The sequence below is a fragment of the Cervus canadensis genome, chromosome 15, assembly GCF_019320065.1.
Source record: "Cervus canadensis isolate Bull #8, Minnesota chromosome 15, ASM1932006v1, whole genome shotgun sequence".
NCBI lineage: Eukaryota > Metazoa > Chordata > Mammalia > Artiodactyla > Cervidae > Cervus > Cervus canadensis.
In genome coordinates this window covers 53,772,976-53,797,394 of record NC_057400.1, presented here as the reverse complement: position 1 = coordinate 53,797,394, position 24,419 = coordinate 53,772,976, and the positions used below count along the sequence as shown (strand labels likewise).

At 38.6% G+C, this 24,419-nt stretch overlaps 1 protein-coding gene and 2 non-coding genes across 5 annotated transcripts in view; 1 reads left to right on the top strand and 2 right to left on the bottom strand.

Moving 5' to 3' along the window:
- The window catches only part of WIPF1 (WAS/WASL interacting protein family member 1), a 122,875-nt gene extending 110,087 nt beyond the window's left edge, over nucleotides 1-12,788 (top strand). For all 3 annotated transcript variants that reach the window (XM_043487685.1, XM_043487686.1, XM_043487684.1), the window contains exons 6-8: nucleotides 2,191-2,406; nucleotides 3,105-3,218; nucleotides 9,720-12,788. In XM_043487685.1, coding sequence (XP_043343620.1) covers nucleotides 2,191-2,406; nucleotides 3,105-3,218; nucleotides 9,720-9,775 — 386 coding nt within the window. In that variant the 3' untranslated portion in view covers nucleotides 9,776-12,788. The remainder of the gene's footprint in view (nucleotides 1-2,190; nucleotides 2,407-3,104; nucleotides 3,219-9,719) is intronic.
- A 57-nt stretch (nucleotides 12,789-12,845) lies between these two features.
- On the bottom strand, nucleotides 12,846-12,952 carry LOC122454114. Its single transcript, XR_006273324.1, has one exon. It is a non-coding gene; the product is annotated as a U6 spliceosomal RNA (small nuclear RNA).
- A 9,289-nt stretch (nucleotides 12,953-22,241) lies between these two features.
- LOC122454070 lies at nucleotides 22,242-22,343 on the bottom strand. Its single transcript, XR_006273290.1, has one exon. It is a non-coding gene; the product is annotated as a U6 spliceosomal RNA (small nuclear RNA).
- Between the last annotated feature and the right edge of the window lie 2,076 nt (nucleotides 22,344-24,419).

Genomic DNA, 24,419 nt, shown 5'->3' with positions numbered 1-24,419 from the left:
AAAATTCCCACCAATTTACGTTTCCACAGGGAACCTGTGAGAAGTCGTCAAGGGCCATTTATATTTTCAGAGGAGGTTTGGCTTCATTGTTAAGGGAGTGCTTTAGCATTTGACAGAATGGAGTCATATCCTATTCTTCTACTCACTAGCCTCCTGACTTGAGATCTTTAATCTTCCAATGTCTCTGAGGCCTTGCCTGCTGTCCTGACACTCCTCAGGGTTATCATCAGAATTAAATGAGACAAGTGTGTAGAGTAGTTGTCTTACTTCCCTGCATGTAGTTCAGTTCAGTTCAGTTGCTCAGTCTTGTCTGACTCTTTGCGACCCCATGGACTGCAGCACACCAAGCCTTCCTGTCCATCACCAACTCCCAGAGTTTACTCAAACTCATGTCCATTGAGTCAGTGATGCCATCCAACCATCTTGTCCTCTGACGTCCCCTTCTCCTCCTGCCTTCAGTCTTTCCCAGCATCAGGGTCTTTTCAAATGAGTCAGTTCTCCACCTCAGGTGGCCGAAGTATTGGAGTTTCAGTCCTTCCAGTGAATATTCAGGACTGATTTCCTTTAAGATGGACTGGTTGGATCTCCTTGTAGTCCAAGGGACTCTCAAGAGTCAGTGATCATTTTTATTATTATGCTGCCAACAGGAAATAGAAATCTGTTTTCTTTTCTGTTATGCTTGCCTAGGTTTGTAGGGGCTAAAAGGTTGGGCAGTTAGGAACATGAACAGTTACTTTTAAAGAGAGATGTTGGAGTTGATGACATTACACAGTACCAGGCCCCATAGTATTGGAAGTCTAGTTTACATTTAGTGACAGTACGAGGTAGTATTACCACTGCCTTTAAGCCCACAGCGTATGAGCCACTTCTTCCCCAATGAATCTACTTATACTGACTGGGACTTCAGCTTTGAGAAGCAGAGTCAATAAATAAAGCAATAAAAGAAGCAATAAATAAAGCCTGCCAGGTGGGGCACTGAAGACTCCTTGAGATGAACCAGGGCTGGGTGTGCCTCCCACCTCCATTAGGGGTCTGAGCCAAGACTTCCAGGCAGGAATATCTTCGATGGGTGGGTCATTCAGTATAAGGTCCTCCGGTTGGATTTTGAATCTGTAGTTAACAAAAGATATTTATACTTATAGCACCATAAGATGTTGTGTTTACATAAAATGTCAGCATCTTGCTAGTGGAACACAGTGCTGAAAATTAGGCATAACTACTAAGGCCATTTTGATTTGCATGAGAAATGCTCAAGTTCCTTTTATATGCTTTTTGACTGTTTCTGGCAACAGTGCAGTGAGAAAGGTGCTCTTTTGTAGACAGGAAATCAAGTTCCATAGGATAATCAGCCTGTGTGGGGCCAGTGTCCTGCAGTAGCATTTATAACCATGCACATTGATTAGCTGTCACTCCCTGTGTTAATCTGCCTCCCCAGATTAAGATGAAGAACCAAGAAGGAACTCCTGCTCATCTCAGGATGACTATTTGGTTTCCTGATCCCACTTCTGTCTGGAAATAGATTATATGCATCACAGAAACATGCTTGTATAATTAGCAATAATACTCTGCATTTAAAAAGATAATTCCTCTGGAGACCCAAAATAAGTCCATAACTATCTTATTTTTAAAACATTTACTTTTGGGAGGGGGTTCAGGATGGGGAACACATGTAAATCCATGGCCGATTCATGTCAATGAATGGCAAAAAACACTGCAATATTGTAAAGTAATTAGCCTCCAACTAATAAAAATAATTGGGGAAAAAAAAGAGTTAAATAAATAAATAAATAAAAAATAAAACATTTACTTAATAAGTAGTATGTCACAGAAACTATTTCAATAGCTGTTTATAAGGAATTTTAAATGTTTTTAAAGTACACAGTTGTCAGTATAAACAGATGTTGATTACCTGTTCTCAACTACATCATCTCCAATCTCAATACTGACTCAAAGCCAAATAGCCAGTTAGCCATCAGTGTGCATTTGTTCCACATGTGTGTACATTTGTGCATTTTTGTGTTTATATGTGCCTCATTTCTTGGCTAAAGCTCCTAGGAAGTCTCCACCATTTCTCTATTTTCTTGAGTAAAAGGGCATGTATCCGGCAGGCACTCAGTAACTGCATGTTGATGATAATGGTAACATATTATGTAAGGTATAGCACTGAATGTCATTTTTCTTTGGCTCCAGGCCCTCTCCCACCACCTCCTCCAATGAACAGAAATGGCAGCACATCTCGGGCCCTGCCCGCCACCCCTCAGTTGCCGTCCAGGAGTGGAATAGATTCTAGTCCCAGAAGTGGGCCCCGGCCTCCTCTTCCTCCCGAAAGGCCTGGCACTGGGGCACCTCCCCCACCTCCACCATCAACATCAATTAGAAATGGCTTCCAAGATTCTTCATGTGAAGGTAAGATGTGGTCCCAGCTCCTGGGAAGCTATGATGGGGCAGCAATTGAGTGGCAGGTGTGTTGTATGTTTGCATGAACATTTCTTGTTTATGTGACCTCCATTGTTATCACACTGCACAGCACTAATCTAAGCATTCTAGGGCCCACTATGATTTCAAATGAAAAACAGTAATCCCTTTTCCTTGCAAAAAGGCAGATCATTATTCTCTGTTCCTTGTTTGAGTCTCATTTTTGTTAACTTTCCAGAGATTCTAGAATTCTGAAAAGAAGCATTTTTGTAGCTTCCTTTCTTATTACTTACCTTTCTGAACAGTTTGCTGTGGGTTTGAGGCCTGATGGCCTGCAGGTATTGAGCAGCTTATCTCTGCCATTGTTATCAGTTACTCTTTCTACTGGTGGAGGAATAATTAAGAAAAGTATCCCAAACCCCAGCCCTCATCTCCTGAGAGGAACTGGCTGGGTCCTAGTCACTCTAGTTAAAGTCACTTGGATCTGTCTTTGGTTTGATTTGCAGACCAGTACATTTTATCACTGTGGTAATCAGTGACATTGGTAGCATTTGGGGCTTTTCTCTAAACTTCTAGATGTAAAACCAGATGTGATCTCTGCTGTTCTATTTCATTCTGTGCCTTTCATTATAGTAGTCTTCAGAACAGATTGTCTGTTACTGAAGATACTGTTTGTTTCTCTCCCTCAGATGAGTGGGAAAGCAGATTCTACTTCCATCCGATTTCTGATTTGCCACCTCCAGAGCCATATGTACCAACAACCAAAAGTTATCCCAGTAAACTGGCGAGAAATGAAAGCCGGAGTAAGTATTTCTACAAGGGCTTTTAGATGGCTTCATACTTGAGTAGCCTGGGTCGTACACAACTGAGGGTTGTGTAGGAAATCCAGGTCTCTTGTCTGGAGTGGGGAGATTTCAGAGAAATTACTCCTGGATTTGGAACCATTTAAATTCTAGTAAACTCTCCTTCTACATTCATTGAGGAAAATGGAGACATCCAGAATGCATATGAGAAGCGATTATTTTAATGTGTCATTATAAGTTCAAAACACCTTTAGTTTACTAGTAAGTTAAATTTTATTATTTTGCTTATTTGGACAATCTTTCCCCATTTTGATCTTCCTAAAGTTGGCACAATTAGAGTCTCTTCTGTTTCTACTAGTTTTGAGACTGGCAGGATGTCTCATTAGTTATTAAAAAAAACTCACTGTAACTATTTTGATCTTTTAAATATAAATTTACAGAGCATTACATGAAAATTTTAAGTATGCCTATAATCTCTCTGCATAACATATTTTCATTTTACCAGGTTCTCTTTAATTTTTATCTAATTCTGATTAATGTATATAGTTATAGAATATGGGTTTTGGGTGATGAGATTTATATAACATTGCTAAGTAAATACTTCCCTATTTTATCCCTTGGTTTTTATTTTACAGGATTCCATCAAGTCAGCATATAATTATTTAGTTTACCATTATTGGACATTTAGATTTTTTTTTAACAAAAAATGTATACAGCTAAGGAAGAATTAGCGTGAAATATACATATATCTTTGATGGGGCTCTGTCTTATAACAGTGTTAGCTTCAGAACCAAACTCCCAAGCCACAGATGTGTGGAGAAAAAGTATATGAGCAAGTCAAACAGCTGTCACATAGCCCTAGCCTTGTGCTCACTGTCCAGCAGAACTCCTTCACATACTCCGAGACTACTGACTCTTTCTTAATACATAGTTCCTAATTTTTGGTTGGTTGGTTCCCAGCCTTAGAGTAGATTAGTATCAGCTGAAGTCAAGGTTGGTTAGAAGCAAAATCACTGACTTTGCAGAGATGATAGGTGGCAGTCTTGGGTCAAAGGAGAAGCTAGGGACACAGCTGTGCTAGGTATCACCAGACAATACCAGATGCGTCTAGTGGGTTATTAAAAACGGACAAATTTTGCCTGGTGCCTCTGTTGAAGAACTCAAAGAATTAGAAAATATTTTAGAAAATTTTCCCTGAAAAAAATGCCAAAAGTAAACAGAATATTTTACTGAAAAGACCAGTTTAAGTCCTAGAAAAAGTTATGTGGAATACTGAATTCTAGATAATGCCTAATAAAAGAGGCATAACTGTAATAAAATTATTATGCAGTAGTTGGTGGTTGAAATTTTTGGTGAAAAAGTCTTCACATGTGACAAATATTCTTGAGTTTGCTCTCTCCTCACCTCACCCTATCTGCACTATTTATGTATTTAAGTCAGTAACAGAACCATCCTCCCCAGCCCCTTTAGATTTTTAATTTAATAGCTGAACACATTCTTTCCCCCAACCTCCTGTCTTCATGACTGTCTGCAACTTGAGGACTGGATCCATGTCCCTGCTCACTACTGCATCTGCCACAAGTGGCACAGAGCTTGAAATACAGTAGGCATTTAAAAATATTTCTTAAATTGGTGAATCAATTTCCACAGCTCTCCAAAAATGTTCTTGTACCTTTAATATTTCTAGCATTAGGCATGTTTAATATTTTATAATATAATTGAGCATCTCTCTAACACAAAGTGCTGTGGAGTGGTTTTACCCTGCTCCTGTACCTGCCTCTGCCTCCAAGCAGAGGTGCCCTGGTAGGGCACCCAGACAGCCCTAAATAGCACAGCCTACTTGCAGCTCTGCACAAGGCCAGCCCTCGATGTGCTAACCATTTGTGGTGTTATCAGTTGATGGTCAGGGCTTCGTAACAGATGGCTGGCTTACATCTAGGCGGTCTTTCGTCAGGTCCCTGCCCCAAAAAAGACCTGGCTAGCATAAAAAGAGGAAGAGGTGAGGTAATGGACTGCCAATGTTTTCCTCTAACTCTTCCCCTTGGTCAGAGATTTGTTCTAACTAAGAAATCCCTAAGTGGGCTATTTTGGTTTCTGTCAGAAAAGTGGCTGCCTGCTGAGGAATCTGTCAGTGCCAGCCCACCTGAGTCTAATAACAGTGGCCATAGCAGACCTACCTTATTGACACGAGTCCCTGATTGACCTGCTCACAGCATCTGAGCACCTGGCTTTATGCCTGACACCTGTAAGATCCTCAAAAAAAATATGTATGGGACAAATGAATTTTTTAGTTGTGAATGGATTTTAAACCAAGTTATGGTGTGCTAATAGCCCACAGATATGCATAGTTTTTTTTTTTACCATTTATTTTTATTAGTTGGAGGCTAATTACTCTACAATATTGTAGTGGTTTTTGCCATACACTGACATGAATCAGCCATGGATTTACATGTATTCCCCATCCTGATCGCCCCTCATGCCTCCCTCCCCACCCCATAGTTTTGAAAAGAACACCATCAAGACAGAGAAGAGACAATCCATGAAATGAGATAAAATATTTGCAAATAATATATGTGATAAAAGATTAATATCTAGAATATATAAAGAATTCCTACAACCCAACAACAAAACCCAATTTTTAAAATGAGTTGAATATTTGAATAGATATTTCTTGAAAGAAGATATACAGATTGCTAATAAGCACATGAAAAGATGCTCAACATCACTAATCATTCAGTTCAGTTCAGTCGCTCAGTTGCGTTCGACTCTTTGTGACCCCGTGGACTGCAGCATGCCAGGCTTCCCCGTCCATCAGCAACTCCTGGAGCTTACTCAAACTCATGTCCATAGAGTCAGTGATGCCAACCAACCATCTTATTCTCTGTCGTTCCCTTCTCCTCCAGCCTTCAATCTTTCCCAGCATCAGGGTCTTTTCCAGTGAGTCAGTTCTTCGCATCAGGTGGCCAAAGTATTGGACTTTCAGCTTCAACATCAGTCCTTCCAATAAAAATTCAGGACTGATTTCCTTTAGGATTGACTGATTTGATCTCCTTGCAGTCCAAGGGACTCTCCAAGGAGTCTTCTCCAACACCACAGTTCTAAGCATCAATTCTTTGGTGGTCAGCTTTCTTTGTAGTCCCAACTCTCACATCCCATGCATGACTACTGGAAAAACCATAGCTTTGACTAGACGGACCTTTGTTGGCAAAGTAATGTTTTTGCTTTTTAATATGCTGTCTAGGTTGGTCATAGCTTTTCTTCCAAGAAGCAAACATCTTTTAATTTCATGGCTGCAGTCACCATCTGCAGTGACTTTGGAGCCCAAAAAAATAAAATCTCTCACTGTTTCCGTGGTTTCCCCATCTATTTACCATGAAGTGATGGGACCAGATGCCATGATCTTCATTTTCTGAATGTTGAGTTTTAAGCCAACTTTTTCACTCTCCTCTTTCACGTTCATCATGAGGCTCTTAGTTCTTCTTCATTTTCTGCCATAAGGGTGGTGTCATCTGCATATCTGAGGTTATTGATATTTCTCCCTGCAATCTTGATTCCAGTTTGTGCTTCATCCAACCCAGCATCTCTCATGAAGTATTCTGCATATAAGTTAAATAAGCAGGGTAACAATATACAACCTTGACGTACTCCTTTCCTGATTTGGTACCAGTCTGTTGTTCCATGTCCAGCTCTAACTGTTCCTTCTTGACCTGCACACAGATTTCCCAGGAGGCAGGTCAGGTGGTCTGGTATTCCCATCTCTTTAAGAATTTTCCAGTTTGGGGTGATCCATACTGTCAAAGGCTTTGGCGTAGTCAATAAAACAGAAGTAGATGTTTTTCTGGAACTCTCTTGCTTTTTCGATGATCCAACTGATGTTGGCAATTTGATCGCTAGTGCCTCTGCCTTTTCTAAATCCAGTTTGAACATCTGGAAGTTCACAGTTCACATACTGTTGAAGCCTGGCTTGGAGAATTTTGAGCATTACTTTGCTAGCATGTGAAATGAGTGCAGTTGTGCATTTGAGTATCATTGCCTTTCTTTGGGATTAGAATGAAAACAGACCTTTTCCAGTCCTGTGGTCACTGCTCAGTTTTCCAAATTTGATGGCATATTGAATGCAGCACTTTCACAGCATCATCTTTTAGGATTTGAAATAGCTCAGCTGGAATTCGATCACCTCCACTAGCTTTGTTCACAGTGATGCTTCCTAAAGCCCACTTGACTTCACATACCAGGATGTCTGGCTGTAGATGAGTGATCACACCATTATGATTATCTGGGTCATGAAGATCTTTTTTGTATAGTTCTTCTGTGTATTGTTGCCACCTCTTCTTAATATCTTCTGCTTCTGTTTGATCCATACCATTTCTGTCCTTTATTATACCCATCTTTGCATGAAATGTTCCCTTGGTGTCTCTAATTTTCTTGAAGAGCTCTCTAGTCTTTCCCATTCTATTGTTTTCCTCTGTTTCTTTGCATTGCTCACTTATGAAGACTTTGCTATCTCTCCTTGCTATTCTTTGGAACTCAGCATTCAAATGGGTATATCTTTCCTTTTCTCCTTTGCCTTTTACTCTTCTTCTTTTCTCAGCTATTTGTAAGGCCTTCATAGACAACCATCTTGCCTTTTTGCATTTCTTTTTCTTGGGGATGGTCTTGATCACTGCCTTGAATGTCATGAACCTTCGTCGATAGTTCTTCAGACACTCAGATCTAATTCCTTGAATCTATTTGTCACTTCCACTGTATAATTGTAAGGGATTTGATATAGGTCATACCTGAATGGTCTAGTGGTTTTCCCTACTTTCTTCAATTTAAGTCTGAATTTGGCAATAAGGAGTTCATGATCTGAGCCACAGTCAGTTCCTGGTCTTGTTTTTGCTGACTGTATAGAGCTTCTCCATCTTTGGCTGCAAAAATATAATCAATCTGATTTCGGTATTGACCATCTGGTGATGTCCATGTGTAGAGTCTTCTCTTGTGTTGTTGAAAGAGGGTGGTTGCTATGACCAGTGTGTTCTCTTGGCAAAACTCTGTTAGCCTTTGACCTGCTTCGTTTTATACTCCAAGGCCAAATTTGCCTGTTACTCCAGGTATCTCTTGACTTCCTACTTTTGCATTCCAGTCCCCTATAATGAGAAGGACATCTTTTTTGGGTGTTAGTTCTAGAAAGTCTTGTAGGTCTTCATAGAGCCGTTCAACTTCAGCTTCTTCAGCATTACTGGTTGGAGTATAGACTTGGATTACTGTGATATTGAATGGTTTGCCTTGGAAACAAACAGAGATCATTCTGTCATTTTTGGGATTGCATTTCACACTCTTGTTGACTATGATGGCTACTCCATTTCTTCTAAGGGATTCTTGCCCACAGTGGTAGATATAGTGGTCACCTGAGTTAAATTCACCCATTCCAGTCCATTTTAGTTCACTGATTCCTAAAATGTTCACTCTTGCTATCTCTTGTTTGACCACTTCCAATTTACCTTAATTCATGGACCTAACATTGCAGGTTCCTATGCAGTATTGCTCTTGACAGCATTGGACTTTACTTCCATCACCAGTCACATCCACAACTGGGTATTGTTTTGCTTTGGCTCTGTCTCTTCATTCTTTCTGGAGTTATTTCTTCACTGATCTCCAGTAGTATATTGGGCACCTACCGACCTGGGGAGTTCATCTTTCAGTGTCCTATGTTTTTGCCTTTTCATACTGTTCATAGGGTTATCATGGCAAGAATACTGAAGTAACTTTTTTTGGTGGGATCCAACATTCTCCTGTAAATGGTTATTCAGCAGTGAGTTGTAATTTTGGAGCTCTTGCAGAAGAAGATGAGCGCACTTCTGTCTACTCTGCCATTGTGGAGTCATCCCACCACTAACCATTAAGAAAACACAAATCAAAATACAGTGAAATACACTTAACATTCATTAGGATGGCTGCTATCAAAAAAGTAGTTTTTAGAAAGGGAGAAGATAACTGAATGCCCAACAAAAGGGAACTGATTAGATTAACTATAGTATACTTCTATAATAAAATGCAATATGTCATTAATAATTGTATTTATAAAGAATGACTGAAAAATGTTCAAATGATCCTGCTTTTGGAAGAAAAAAGAACAGATATACACATGACATTATAGGTTATCTCCAGGTGGTACAAGCATTAATGAATTTTTGTTTTGTTTTTCTCATCCATATTTTCTCAATCTATAATATATATATGTATAATCACATATATGAAGTTTGTGATGAGAAAAAAAAGTAATTTTTAAAGTACTTTAACTTCCCACAAGTTCAGTGGCAGGTCCTCCTTCTCTAGTAAAATTTGTTCAGGTCCTTACCGGTTCTTCCTTTCATTTCTCATGGATGTGTGCTCGTTGTTTACAGCCTTGATCATGGGTAGGTGAGGGGTGGTGGGTACTTTTGCAACCATTCTTGAGTTTTACAGTGAGAACATAAGTTTTCTAACCAAAATTTGTATTTTGTCTAATTTTTCATCAAGGTGGATCTAACCGAAGAGAGAGGGGTGCCCCACCCCTTCCTCCCATCCCGAGGTGATCCTTGCCTGCTCTTCTACATTCAAGCCCCAGAGCTCCCTCTGTCATTGCTGTCCAAGTCGCACACCCTCGTCCTCTGTCCTCCCTTGTTCCCTTCCTAATGGCAGCAGGGAAGAAGGGAGGTGACGTGGGAATATGTGTGTGTAGGGTGGGTATGCGGCAAAGGTATGCACCTCGCTTTTTATATTGTGTATATCCTTAAAGCTATTGCTTGCTTCAGCTACAGCCTGTTCGCTGCTTTGGGGATCGACAGGCTTTTGTGACAAGTAGGCAGCGATGAAATTGTGTCCCAGCTTTCAACCAACCATATTCAAACATTCACTGCTTTTTTGCTACAAACCACAGTATTAAGGTCCCTGAGAGTTGTTTGTTTCCATGCCTTTTTTTGCATGTTTGGCCTCCTGTCTGTTTCCATGAACCACAGACCACCTAAACAAGTTGCTCACATAAAATATTTGCAGTTACAAGATGTCCAATCTTGGGCGGTCTGAGGTAAGCCCTGGGACAGAGCTGTTCAATAGAAATATAATGTGAACCAGGTAAACAATTTTAAAATTTCTAGTAGCAACATAAAACAGGAAAATAGGTGAAATTAATTTTAATATATTTTATTTAACCCCAATATCCAAAATATCATTTCAACTTGCAGTCAGTATAACAATTTTAATGAGATATTTTATATATATATATATATTTTTTGGTACTAAGTCTTCAAACTCCAGTGTGTACTTTACACTTGGAACACATCTCCATTTGGACGTGTCACATTTCAAGTGTTCAGTAGCCACACATGATTGGTAGCTACCATGTTGGACAATACAGATCTATAAGATAGAGCCTAGTGCAAACACCTTTTGTTTCAAAAACAGAAAAGGCCAGATGAGCTATAGCAATTCAAGAGGTAGCTAAAAATAAAGTTAGGACCCTTGTTTGGCAAATAGTTTTCCTTAGATTTTGCTCCCTTATTTTCCCTCTTCCCTTGAAATCTGTATACAAGTGTTGCTTCACAGTACCAAGGTCAGAAATTGATCTAATAGGGTTTACAGTTATGTGGAATAAAGCCATTGAAAAGAAACTGAAAGCCAGTCGGGGCTCTAGCTCAGAACCAGCTTCCTTAAGCTCACCTGTTGGTTGGCCTCCTGCCTTATGCATTTCAAGTGGCTTCACTCCTCTCCAGCCCAGCTTGTTCCTTAGGGCAGGAGGCTCATAGGCTCCATAGTTGGGGAAAGTCAGGGAAAAGTAGCAAATCAGAAATGTGGAAGAAGGGAACAGATTTGAATTGATGGGCAAAACTCTAAAATTCGAAATCTGATGCTTATGGGGTTGAGAGAAAGAGATTGCTGCTGGAAATTGGAGGGAACTTGTTTTGAATCTATCTGGGAGAATCGTTTGCCTTGGATCTATGCAAATAAAGCTCCCCCAGAGGACCATAGGGATGAGCCAGCCTTGCCTTTTTTGTATGATTTTGTTTACAAAACTTTACTGGGACTTTTAAATCTAGCTATAGACTTGGAAAAAATTATTTCCATTTAGATGTTTTATATAGTTGATTATGTTTAAAATTACCATTACTTATTTTTTAAAAGTTCACAGCTATATATGTATATGTATATCTACCTAAACTTTGTATCATGGTTTCAGTGTATTGTTCATGTATTCCTGGGAGATGCTAATAAGAAATCAATCCAAAGGAAAATTTGAAAGAAGCATTCATATTTATAGAATAATTGTTTCATTTTTATAAAATCAAAAGAACTTAGAATTCTAATAAATGGGATGTCTAATAAATTATGAAGTTGCCCATTTGAGTATATTGTATTTTTATAACTTTCCTTGCCAAAGTTCTGGGTTTATTAGTACATTAGATAACTTGGGTTTTTCCCCACTTCTCCTCTACCATTCCATTTGTCTTTCATACATTCACTTGGGGCCCTTTACCCAAAGAAAATCAAGGAATATAAAGGTGTAACAAACTTGGTAAAGTATTTTCAGAAAAAAGCTTTTAATCTCTAATATTTTGATAATATGGCATCATTTTATTTTGAATTCTTTGATCGGATATCAATAGTTGGTAAAAATCCCTATGATAAAAGCATGTTGACCCACTTCAGGAAAGATGGAGTTGAACTCTCCTAGCAAATATGGCAGAGAAAAATCTGACCCCCCAAAAAATGGGTCTAAAATTTGTAAGGGGTAGTAAGAATAGCCAATTTCTATATATATTCCAACTTTGCAGGTACCATCCTAAAGTGTGAAACAGGGTCACAGCTCAGAGTTGCTATTCATCCAGGATAGAGATGTTTTAAAATGTATTTTTAAGTGAATATTCCATTAATACATGTACACCCTTTCTTTGAAATTTAGAAACCTAATTGTGTCCAAAACTTTGAATAAATTCTATGCTAAAATCTTTAACTATAGCAGATAACAGAAATTAATACATCCTTCCCTGAAACCAGAGCTTACATATGTTTTTTTTCCCATAAAGTTTTCAGATAAATGTATTCAAGATACAATACAGTATTTTAACATTTACATGTCATTTTATATGGAAATGTATTACAGTATTAAAATTCAGTGTTCAGTATTTATTTCAGTATGCATTTTATTTAGTAAAAACCAAGAAAAATGTTTAATCCAATGGTGCCTTACTTGGTGATTTGAGAGAAATTGACTTTTTATGTCTAAGTAGCAGATTATTTGCATATTTGTAAAAACTGTTAGGCCTTTATATTTTAACTTGTAATATCAATTTTGTTATTTTAGTAGCAGAAATGTGATGACTGTTAAAGTGCCCAAAATTTTCTGGCATGATGAAATTAATTTTTCCCTATTTATAGTGAGGGACTGTAAAGCAAGAAAATGTTTTTCATACCACTGTACTGTGTAAACATGCACATTTTGGTACCTATGTCATCAGGATAGTTTATATGGTGGGGTAGGACCTACCCTAGATATCTGCGTCTTTGTAAATTAGCCAGACAATAAATAAAAGCAGAATGGTAAGACTGTCATCTGGTGGGTTTTATTTTTTTTTTTAATTTTTTTTTTAATTTTTTTTTCTGTTTGTTTAAAATATGGAACGCTTCACGAATTTGCGTGTCATCCTTGCGCAGGGGCCATGCTAATCTTCTCTGTATCGTTCCAATTTTAGTATATGTGCTGCCGAAGCGAGCACTGGTGGGTTTTAAGTACTGTCTATGTAAATATAAGTGAAAAAACAAGTGTATGATTTCTGCTTTATACTCTAGTAAAGAAAGACAAACTGAAAAAAGAAGAAGGTCCATAGAGTAAGTAAATATTTAGTGCAATCCACTTTCAAATCTTGTATTTCCTGAGAACTTGCATCTTAGTCAGAATTTGTTGTCTGTTTACTTGAGGCAAATGCCTCTACTCTGAGGTAAATGATGGATGGTGGAAAGAATGGAAGATGTAATTACAAAGATTATCACTGACACTGATAAATAAGGAAAGGCCAGTGGAAATTTAGGAGGCCCAATAGGGTTTTTTTACTTTTCACTTTCAATAGAGTTTTTGTTTGTTTGTTTTTTGTTTGTTTTTGGACAATTACTATATTTCTTAGGGGGAAAAAAAGAAGCAAGATTTGCAAACTGAATTTAAACAGCCATAAAAACAATTTCTGAGTTTATAGCTTCAATAAATTGAGCACTAAGCTCTACTATAGTAACCTTTCTTTCTAGACACAAATATTTTCTTTTAAAAACACCATTGATCATTCCCATTGTGATCTCAGACACCATAACTTAAGTGCTTGAGGTGGAAAAAGCACAGAGAAAAGCTTTAGTTGTCTTTGACTTTTAAAATCTCTCTTCAATCTCCAGGTTAGTATAGCTTTCAATCTTCAGGTTAGCGTGTGTGTTAGTCACACAGTCATATCCGACTCTTTGCGACCCCATGGACTGTACGGGCTCCTCTGTCCATGGGATTCTCCAGGCAAGAATACTGGAGTGGATTACCGTTTCCTCCTCCAGAGGATCTTCGCAACCCAGGGATCGAATCCGGGTCTCCTGCATTGCAGGTGGATTCTTTACCATCTGAGCCACTAGGGAAGCCCCCAGGTTAGTGTATCTTCCTTTAATCTTGGTAATCTTGACACTGAAGCATGACTGACATTGACCTTTGCTCCATTCCTCTTTAGGATGCTACTGGAGGGCAGGCAGAACCACAAGATTTAATTTCCCCCACCTGGCTTCCTAGAGAGGAATTAATTATAATCATCTCTATTTCTTTTCTAACTGCTTTATCTTTTATTGACTTTCCATCCTCACTCTTCTCCTACAACTATTCCTAATAAGCAGTTAATTCACTTACAGAATTTCTCATGGTTCAAAAAAAGGTATCCAGAAGTGAATTCAGGTATATCAGAATTCCGTGTTAGGGACACATGCGTCAGAGGAGGTGTCATGCATCTCAGTTCCTAAATGGGTCTTGCTGTTGCTTGTCTCCGTGACTGCAGTGTCCTTTCTTCTCTTTGTCTAACTTACTTCTCAGTTTTCAAAATCTCATCTTTTCCTGACTGCTGGAATATATTTTTCAGGGACTTACTTTATCCCCCCTCAGCATTACTGAGACTTGTCCATGCCACTTGCTGTCCACAGCCATTTGATAGTCCACGCTACGATTATATCACATTTTGTTTGTTTATTTCACTGTTAATGGAAATTTCAGGTTGTTTTTATTTATTACAAATAATACTGTTATAAACTGTATTCTCATCTCCTGATGTACATGTGCAAGAATTTTGCTAGCATCCATAAGTGTGTAGGAATAGAATTGACTGGCCAGTTTTAATAGGTGATGCACGGATTTCTACTGTGCTACACTGCATGCGACATCCTCTTGTTCCATGTCTTTATAAATACTTGACATCAGCAAGGTTTTTAGAGAAGTTTCTTTAGCATTTGTTGTGAAATTGGTTTGATGGTGCTGAATTCTCTTAGCTTTTGCTTGTTTGTAAAGTTTTTGATTTTCTCTGTCAAATCTGTACAAGAGTCTTGATAGGTAGAGTATTCTTGACTGTAGGTTTTTCCCTTTCATTGCTTTAAATATATCGAGCCACTCCCTTCTGGCCTGCAGAATTTCTGCTGGGAAGTCAGCTGATAACCTTATGGAGATTACCTTGTATATTATTTTTTGCTTTTCCTTTGTTGCTTTTAATATTTTATCTTTGTCTTTAACTTTGGTCAGTTTGATTAATATGTGTCTCAGTATATTCCTCCTTGGGTTTATCCTGTATGGAACTCTCAGGGATTCCTGGACTTGAGTGACTATTTCCTTTCCCATGTTAGGGAAGTTTTTGACTGTTACCTTTTTTCAAATATTTTCTCAGACCCTTTCTCTTTCTCTTCTCCTTCTGGGGCCCCCATAATGTGAATATTGGTGTATTTAATGTTGTCCCAGACGTCTCTTAGATTGTCCTCACTTTTTTTCATTCTTTTTTCTTTATTTTGTTCCCCTGCTGTGATTTCTACCGATCTTCCCGCTCACTTATTCATTCTTCTGCTCATTTATTCTGTTATGGATTCCTTCCAGTGTAATTTTCATTTCAGTTATTGTATTGTTCATCTCTGTTTGTTCTTTAAATATTCTAGCTCTTCATTAAACATTTCTTGTATCCTCTTGGTCTGTGCCTCCCTTCTTTTTCCGAGATCTTGGGTGATCTTTACTGTCAATACTCTATTCTTTTTCAGGTACATTGCCTGTTTCCACTTCACTTAGTTGTTCTTCTGGGGTTTTATCTTGTTCCTTCATCTAGAACATATTTCTCTACTGTCTCATTTTGCCTAACTTTCTGTGTTTGTGGTCTCCATTCCTCATGCTACAGAATTGTCATTCTTCTTAGTTCTGGAGTCTGCCCCTTATGGGTGAATTTGGTCCAGGGGCTTGTGCAAGCTTCCTGGTGGGAGGGACCGGTGCCTGTCCACTGGTGGGTGGAACGGGGTCTTGTCACTCTGATGGGCAGGGCCATGTTAAGGGGTGTGTTTATTGGCAGCTGTTGGCTCAGGATGATTTCAGGCAGCCTGTCTGCTGATGGGTGGGGCTGTGTTCCAACCTTGTTGGTTGCTTGGCCTGAGGTGTCCCAGCATTGGAGCCTGTAGGCTGTTGGGTGGGACCAGGTCTCGGTGCCAAAATGGCAACCTCCAGGAGAATTCATGCAGATGAGCATTCCCTGGTGCATCTGCCACCAGTGTCCTTGCCTCCGCAGTAAACCACAGCTGACTGCTGCCTCCGCAGGAGACTCTCAAAGACTCACAGGTAGGTCTGGCCCAGGCTTCTATGGTGTCATTGCTTTGCCCCGGGTCCCAGAGTGAAAGCTTGTGTGAGCCCTCTAAGAGTAGAATCTGTTTCCCTCAGTCCTGTGGAGCTTCTGCACTCAAGCCCTGCCTATTTCAAAGCCAAGTGCTCCTGGGGTTCCTCTTTCCAGTGCCAGACCTCTAGGCTGGGGAGCCTGACATGGGGCTCAGACTCTCACTCCTGTGGGAGATCCTCAGCAATATAATTATTTTACAGTTTGTAGGTCACCCACTTGGCAATATGGGATTTGACTATATCACAAAAGTACCCCGCCTACCATCTTGTTGTGGCTTCTCCTTTGGGGTAGAATGTCTTTTTGTGTAGGTTCGGATCTTTTTTGTCAGTGGTGGTTCAGCAGTCAGTTATGATTTTGGTGTTATCATGAGAGAAGGTGAACTCAAGTCCTTCTACCTGCCATCTTGTCTCCAACTTTGACAGTTTTTTAAATTATCTGCTGTGTGTTTGTATACACATCTTAATGTAGTATAAAGGTTAAGAGATTAGGAAAATCTGCTTTCATCTCTTCCTTCAAGTCACTTAATTGATCTAAGTTTCAGTTTCCTTATCTAGAAAGTAAGAAACTATCTTATAATATTAATAAATGCATTAAATGAGACCATGTACTTAGCCTGACTTATTCTAAGCACTCAATAAGTGGTAGCCACTATTAGTAGAAGTAAATATTTATATAATAATCCCAAATTAACTAGAACCAAACTGACCAGAAGGGGATTAACAATTATACTTTTAAAGGAGAAATAGCAGAATTTCTGTATCAGAAATGTAAAGCAAACTCTAGACAGGGGTCACTTCATGTGCTGTCAGTCCCTCATACTTCACAGGCCTGGGAAATGAAAATTCCTGTTGCTTCAGTAATCAAAAAAATTATTAGGTTCAATTTGAAATCATAGAATCAAGACCTCATATATAGGGCAGCCTTAGACTTTATGATCCACAGTAGAACACTATTGAAAGTGGAAGGGAGTGCTAATCACAGTTGGTTTAGTACAACAATCCTAGCTCTGCCACTTGCTCCCTGAAAGGCCACCGACAAGTTATTTAGCCCTGAGATCTAGTTTCCAACACCACAAAATGGTTACAGAGCTTAAAGAAATATACAGACATCAGCAAAATACCTGGCATATGTCAGGCGCTCAGTAAAAGTTTCCTTCCATTTCCTAATCCTTTTGCTGTCACATGTAGGCCATATTCAGGAAGGAGTTTTCAATGCATTCAAGAGTTTGATAAAATTTGATTATAGAATTCTTAGGAATAAAAATGCTTCTGAAACTGCTCTGATTTGTCCAAACTGGAACCATTCATTTGGTTCATTAATTCATTCAATAAATTTTAATTGAGCATTTATAGCTTCACCACAGTCAAACTAATGTTCCCACCATAACTCTACCAGTTGAATGATCTCTGAGAAGCAGTTAAGAAGGCCAACATCCAGTTAAGAAGGCCAATATCTCTGAGAGGCAGTTAAGAAGCTGGAATGGGCACTCCTTCAGTCATGCAATCAACAGAGGATTCTCTATTAAGGCGAGAATAAATACTTTATTATTTCCCCCTCTAAGTAATTATTTGGTTTCTTTTTTTCTTAAACTCAATTGGTAAATTACATGGATTGATTTTTTTTTTTTTTAAGTTCTTAAACCTACAGGGAAATTGAAAAAAAGAAAAAGATTGTATTATTTTTAAGTTTTGATGGCCAATAAATGAGGGGTTTTGTTGTTGTTTTTGATTAACTTGAAAAGTCTACTCAGTTCTCTTAAGCATTCTGAGTAACTGAAGGCTTCCTGCATGTAGAATTTAGAGTGGCCCTCCTCTGCTGTCTGCACCACAGCCCTGCTTCTCTCTGCTCTGACCATTTGGCGCTTAGTGTCTATCTCTGGAGCTACATGTAGCATATATGTATTTCTCTCACTGGTGAATGTTTGGAAATGTCCCACCCATCAACATTCTATTGCAAATCCCTTTATCTTAAAATTTTGCTTCCAGAGGCACGTTTCTAGGAAACAAATGAAACTCCACCTTTGTGACCACCACTTGGAAGGATTGCTTCCTTCTAATTCCTCACTTTTGTATCAAATGTTTAAATTTATTACTGTATTTTTTTAAACAATAGAGCCCCCTAAATTATCTAAAGCTTCCAGCCTCACAAAACCTGGATCTGTCCTCACATTATGGTCCTCCCTCAAGGTTCTGATATAGAACTTGAACAAAGTGATTGTCTTTAAAAAAAGTTTAAGCCACAGGCTTTCTATAAGAGTAAAATGAGAATTCCAGATAAAGAGTACAGAGCAAAAGTGTTTGCTTCCTCTGTACTATAGAGTGGCCTATAGCTATTTCTAAAATAATTCAGTCATTGTACTGCCCACAGATAATTAGATTAGAACAAATAATCCTAAAATTCACAGAAACCACAACAGACCCCAAAAAAACAATCTTGAGGAAGAACAACAAAGCTGCAGATATAGCTCTCCCAGATTTCAGACTATACTACATAGCTATAGTAACTTAAAGAGTATGGTACTGGCACAAAAAGACACAGGGATCAATAGAGCAATACAGAGCCCAGAAATAAACCCATGCACCTATGGTCACTTAATCTACAACAAAAATATACACTGGAGAAAAGACAAACTCTTCAAGAAGTGGTGATGGGAAAACTGGACAGCCAACAATGAGATTAAAACTATGAAATTAGAACATTCCCTCACACCAAATAAAACAATAAATTCAAAATGGTTTAAGACCTAAATGTAAGAATGGAAAGCAAAAAACTCCTAGAAGAGAACATAGGCAGAGCACTCTTTGACATCAGTTCAGTTCAGCTCAGTCTTACAGTTGTGTCTGACTCTTTGCGACCTCATGAACCGCAGCACTCCAGGCCTCCCTGTCCATCACCAACTTCCAGAGTTCACCCAAACCCATTTCCATTGAGTCGGTGATGCCATTCAACCATCTCATCCTCTGTCGTCCCCTTCTCCCCCTGCCCTCAATCTTTCCCAGCATCATGGTCTTTTCAAATGAGTCAGCTCTTTGCACCAGGTGGCCAAAATATTGGAGCTTCAGCTTTGACATAAATTGTAGCAATATTTTTGGATCAGTTTCCTAAGGCGAAAGAAGAGCAAAAACAAAAAATAAGGTCTGATTAAATTTAAAAGCTTTTGCTTAGTGAAGGAAACAAATGACATAATGAAAAGATGAACTGTGGAATGGGGGGAGAAAATATTTGTAAATAATGTGACCAACAAAGGATTAGTATCCAAAATATGTAAACAGCTAATACAACTTGATATCAGAAAAACAACCCGATCAGAAAATGGGCAGAAGATCTGAATAGATATTTTCCCAAAGAAAATATTTGGATCGTTAACAGGTACATGAAAAGAAGTTCACCACCACTAATTATTAGACAAATGCAAATCAAAACCACAATGAGATATCACCTCACACCTGTCAGAATGGCCATCATCAAAAAGTCTACAAAAAACAAATGTTGGAGAGGATGTGGAGAAAAGGAAACCTTTGAGATCCCTCAGAAAACTAATAACAGAACTACCATATGATCTAGCAATTCTATTCCTAGCATTTATCCAGAAAAAAACAAAACACTAATTCAAAAAGATACATGCACCCTAATGTTCAAAGCAGTACTATTTATAATAGCCCAGACATAGGAGCAACCCAAGAGTCTATCAACAGATGACTGGATTAAGAAGATGTGCTACATACACACACACAATGGAATACTACTCAGCTATAAAAAAGAACAAAATTTTGCCATTTGCAGCAATGTGGATGGACCTAGAAAATACTATACTTAGTGGGAAAAGTCATACAAAAACATATTCTATAAGATTATCACATATGTGGGAACTAAAAAATAATACAAACGAATATATATGCAAATCAGAAACAGACTCACAGATACAGAAAACTTGTGGTTACCAAAGGGGAGAGGACAGGGGTAAGGGACAAATTAGGGATATGGGTTAACAAATACAAACTACTATGTATAAAATAGCTAATAAGAATGTACTGTATGACACAGGGAATTACAGCCATCATCTTTTTTTTTTTTTTGCTCTTTTTTTTTTTTTATTAGTTGGAGGCTAATTACTTCACAACATTTCAGTGGGTTTTGTCATACATTGATATGAATCAGCCATAGATTTACACGTATTCCCCATCCTGATCCCCCCTCCCACCTCCCTCTCCACCCGATTCCTCTGGGTCTTCCCAGTGCACCAGGCCCGAGCACTTGTCTCATGCATCCCACCTGGGCTGGGATCTGTTTCACCATAGATAGTATACATGCTGTTCTTTTGAAACATCCCACCCTCACCTTCTCCCACAGAGTTAAAAAGTCTGTTCTGTATTTCTGTGTCTCTTTTTCTGTTTTATGACCCAGCAATACCACTCCTGGGCATACACACTGAGGAAACCAGATCTGAAAGAGACACGTGTACCCCAGTGTTCATCGCAGCACTGTTTATAATAGCCAGGACATGGAAGCAACCTAGATGCCCATCAGCAGATGAATGGATAAGGAAGCTGTGGTACATATACACCATGGAATATTACTCAGCCGTTAAAAAGAATTCATTTGAATCAGTTCTAATGAGATGGATGAAACTGGAGCCCATTATACAGAGTGAAGTAAGCCAGAAAGATAAAGAACATTACAGCATACTAACATATGTGGAATTTAGAAAGATGGTAACGATAACCCTATATGCAAAACAGAAATACAGCCATCATCTTGTAGTAACCTATAACAGACTACAGTCAGAAAAATACTGAATCACTATGCCGTATACCTGAAACTAATAAAATATTGTAAATCAAACATGCTTCAATTTTTTTAAGTAAAATAATAAATACATACACACATAAAAGACAATATAGGCTCAACTGAATACATATAATCCCATGGAAAACTCGTCCTTGTTTTCCTCATTGGGCTATGTACTGCTTCAGACCTGGACCAGCATTTACCACCCAGGGCACATCGCCTCTTTAAGTGACCTAGTTTCTTTCGACTCTTTAGTTCTTTTTAGCTTGAGGAGTAATCATAATCTTTACCTTAAGGTTTTGAAAGAGATGTTACATACTTGTACCTTTCAGCTTATCTTATCAGACAACAGTTACCTTTTAAGGGGATCTTAGGGGAGCCACTAAAGTTCAGAGATCACTTCATTACACACAGATATCTGAAAGTTCTGTCTCAGAGTCAAACATCAGTGTGACTAGCTCATTTGCTCCCCTGTGTATTTCCCTTCCTTTGTATTGCCCATTATTTGTGGGGTAGTTATTCTATTTGTATTACAATTTTTAGTGTTGAAGTTGGAAAAGCCAGGTGGTTCTTTCCAATTTCAAATAATAGGATTCGCTTTCCCACAGTTGCCCGAAGTGAATGTTGTGTCCTTTGCCTCAGTCATATAAGTTGCACTCATTCACAGGAAATACGAAGTTAGAGGGGAAAAAAAGAGAGTCATACTCTAAAAACCTGAAACAAGTGGCTCTGCAATTTCAAAGAATTTTCACATACATTACATCATTTTACCCCAAAGCAGCCCTATGAAAGAAGAAGAAACTGACCTCCCACATAACAAATGCAGGGCTGAGACACAGACAGAAACCTGACTCTAAGGTCTCAAAAGCTGTGGGTGAAAGGATCTGTTTCAATCACACTCACTGAATTGCATTCTAACCCTTACTGTCTTCATTCATTTGACAAATATTATTGAGCAATCTTCTCAATAAGGAGAAGGCAGGGTGTGAGTCTAGCTGCAGATACAAATGTCAGTATACCACATAATTCCTGTGTCTTGGGGAGCTTATAGCCTTTTGAGGGTGGAGGCAAGTGCACAAATAACTCTAGAACTAGACAGAAAGCATGTGCTAGTCAAGAGCTTGATTTAATGCATCACGGGGATCCAAAGATACTTTGACACTGGTTGAGCCTTACTACCTCACAATCACAAATCAAAAGGTTTCCCTCTTTCTGAGTGAGATTTGCATCAAAATGAAAGTTAAGGACTACCTGCACTAGAATCACCTAGAGTGGTTTTTACACACAGACTCCTGGACTCCACCTCAGGCCTACCAAAATAAAGTCTCTTGGAACTCAGAAAATTTTTAAAAATATGGAATGCTTCATGAATCTTCATGTCATCCTTGCACAGGGGCTATGCTAATTTTCTCTGCAGGCTTGAATTTTGGTATTTGTGCTACCATAGCAAGCATGAAAATTGGTAGTTCTGACAAGCTTCAAGGTCATTCTGATGCACATTCAGGATTTAGATTTGGGTCTTTAAAAGCATACTGCTGCTGCTGCTGCAGCATACACTCGTATATATAAGAATGTATTTTTATAAAGTAATACGGAGATTAAATCATAAGATGCCATTCACTTTCGTCATACCCATTTACTCCATTTAAAACTGCCCCACGCATGTTGATTCATTAGAATACTATTAGTCTTGGAAATACTTTTTTATTACAAAAATCTCTGTCAAACTCTTCCCCTTCCTCTCTCCCCCTTTGTTATCTATTACCAAACTCTGTAATACATTTCCTTAATCTCTCAGTCAAAGAAAAACTGTTACTGACATCCTTGCACAGTCCTGGTGAGTTTGCATCAGCATTCATATTAAGTATGTCCTTTTGTGTTTTCTTAAATTAAGTGTGCTTGCAATGTGTGGCCTTTCCTCATAACATTTTCTGGTGAGTTCTGGTAAATAGTTTTGATTCAAAGTGCTATCAAAATATATAGTGCAGCTACTGCCATAAGAAATACAAACAGCATCATGTTGGATGTTAAATTTTTTAAGCAACTCAAGATGACCATAAGGAAAAGGTTGTAACAAAGGGAAAGGATCAGCAGAGGTTCAAGGGTGGCGGAAAGCTTTTGACATTAGAAAGGAATCACAAACATACCTCTACCAGGGAGGATGAACTAATGAGTGGTAATGGGAAGAACCTATGGTTTGTGACATCTGGGGATCTGAAGAAAAGAAAAAACCCACTTAAGGGGAATTTGACCAAAAGAGCTTGTTCATTTAAGTTCCCCTGGAACGGACATGGCCACAGTTAACAGGGAACACTGTTAGTGCTGCTAGGGTTACCCCTCCATTCCTGGCAGTGTTTCACTGTAGCCAAAGGAAACAGCTACAAGATGCTAAAGCAGCAGTTCTTAAACCTCAGAGAATCACCTGGAGAGCTTGTTAAGACAGAGTCCTGTGCCCCACTGCCAAAGATTCTGACTCAACAAATCTGGGGCGGGAGAATTTACATTTCTAACTGGCGTCTAGGTGACCCTTGATGCTGCTTGTTTGACCAGCACTGTTGACTATCTGTAGTAATGGAACAGTTTTTTCCTTGGTATTAAAATAATATGTATTCATAGCATCAAACCTGAATACTGTGTCCATTATTTGTATCATGGTTGAAGAAACTTAGGCAAGAAGAAAACCAGTTGGCATGGCACTGTTCCTGAAACATAAATTAGGTCTTACAATCCTCTAATCCTCTCTGACCATCAATCATATCTATTAATCTTTTTGTTACTGTTGCCTTGTCCACATATCACGGAGGGTGGGGTAGAATCCAAATATTAATAAGTGTTAAATTACAGAGTTTTAAAAATCAAATCAAAACAGCAAAAATCATGAAAAAATAATTCATGAAAGCTGACAAGCCTTCATCCTTAACCACCATCTCAAGGTTAAATAATGATCAGAATTCATTCAGTTGAAGTACTTACATTGCATCCTGATGTTTGACTATCATATAAATATAACTGAGCTATTAGGATCTATTTTTCATTGCAGATGAAATTGATGTATCTTTGTGTGGTATAGTCTGACACAGTAAAATTGTTACTGTCTAGGTAGGATATTCATAAAAATGTAATTATCGTAATCAGAACAGTCTTTAAGCTCATGAGAGGGGATTGCCAGATTCATGATTGGCAGTTTTCAATCACTTCATGTATAATAAAGAAACTTTTTAAAGCAACCCTAGGAATCATTAATATCTTAGAGGGAAACTATTCTGATCAAATAACAAAGGGTGTTTGGAGATGGTGGTAAAAACTCAAGCTGGCCTCCTCTTCCAGGCTTTGGGCAGGACTGGAGGGAGCCATTCAATATATTCCCTTAAGTTTACTCACCAACAGATTTAATTAGCAGTGCTATTTGCTGGCAGGGTGCTTTGAAGAGAAGAGATCATGGAAAGACCACTGTTACTGACTCAAATGCATTGATCATTTTCCTTCTTGAGTTCGTAACTCATTAGGGAAGTAGCCCCACGTTGCT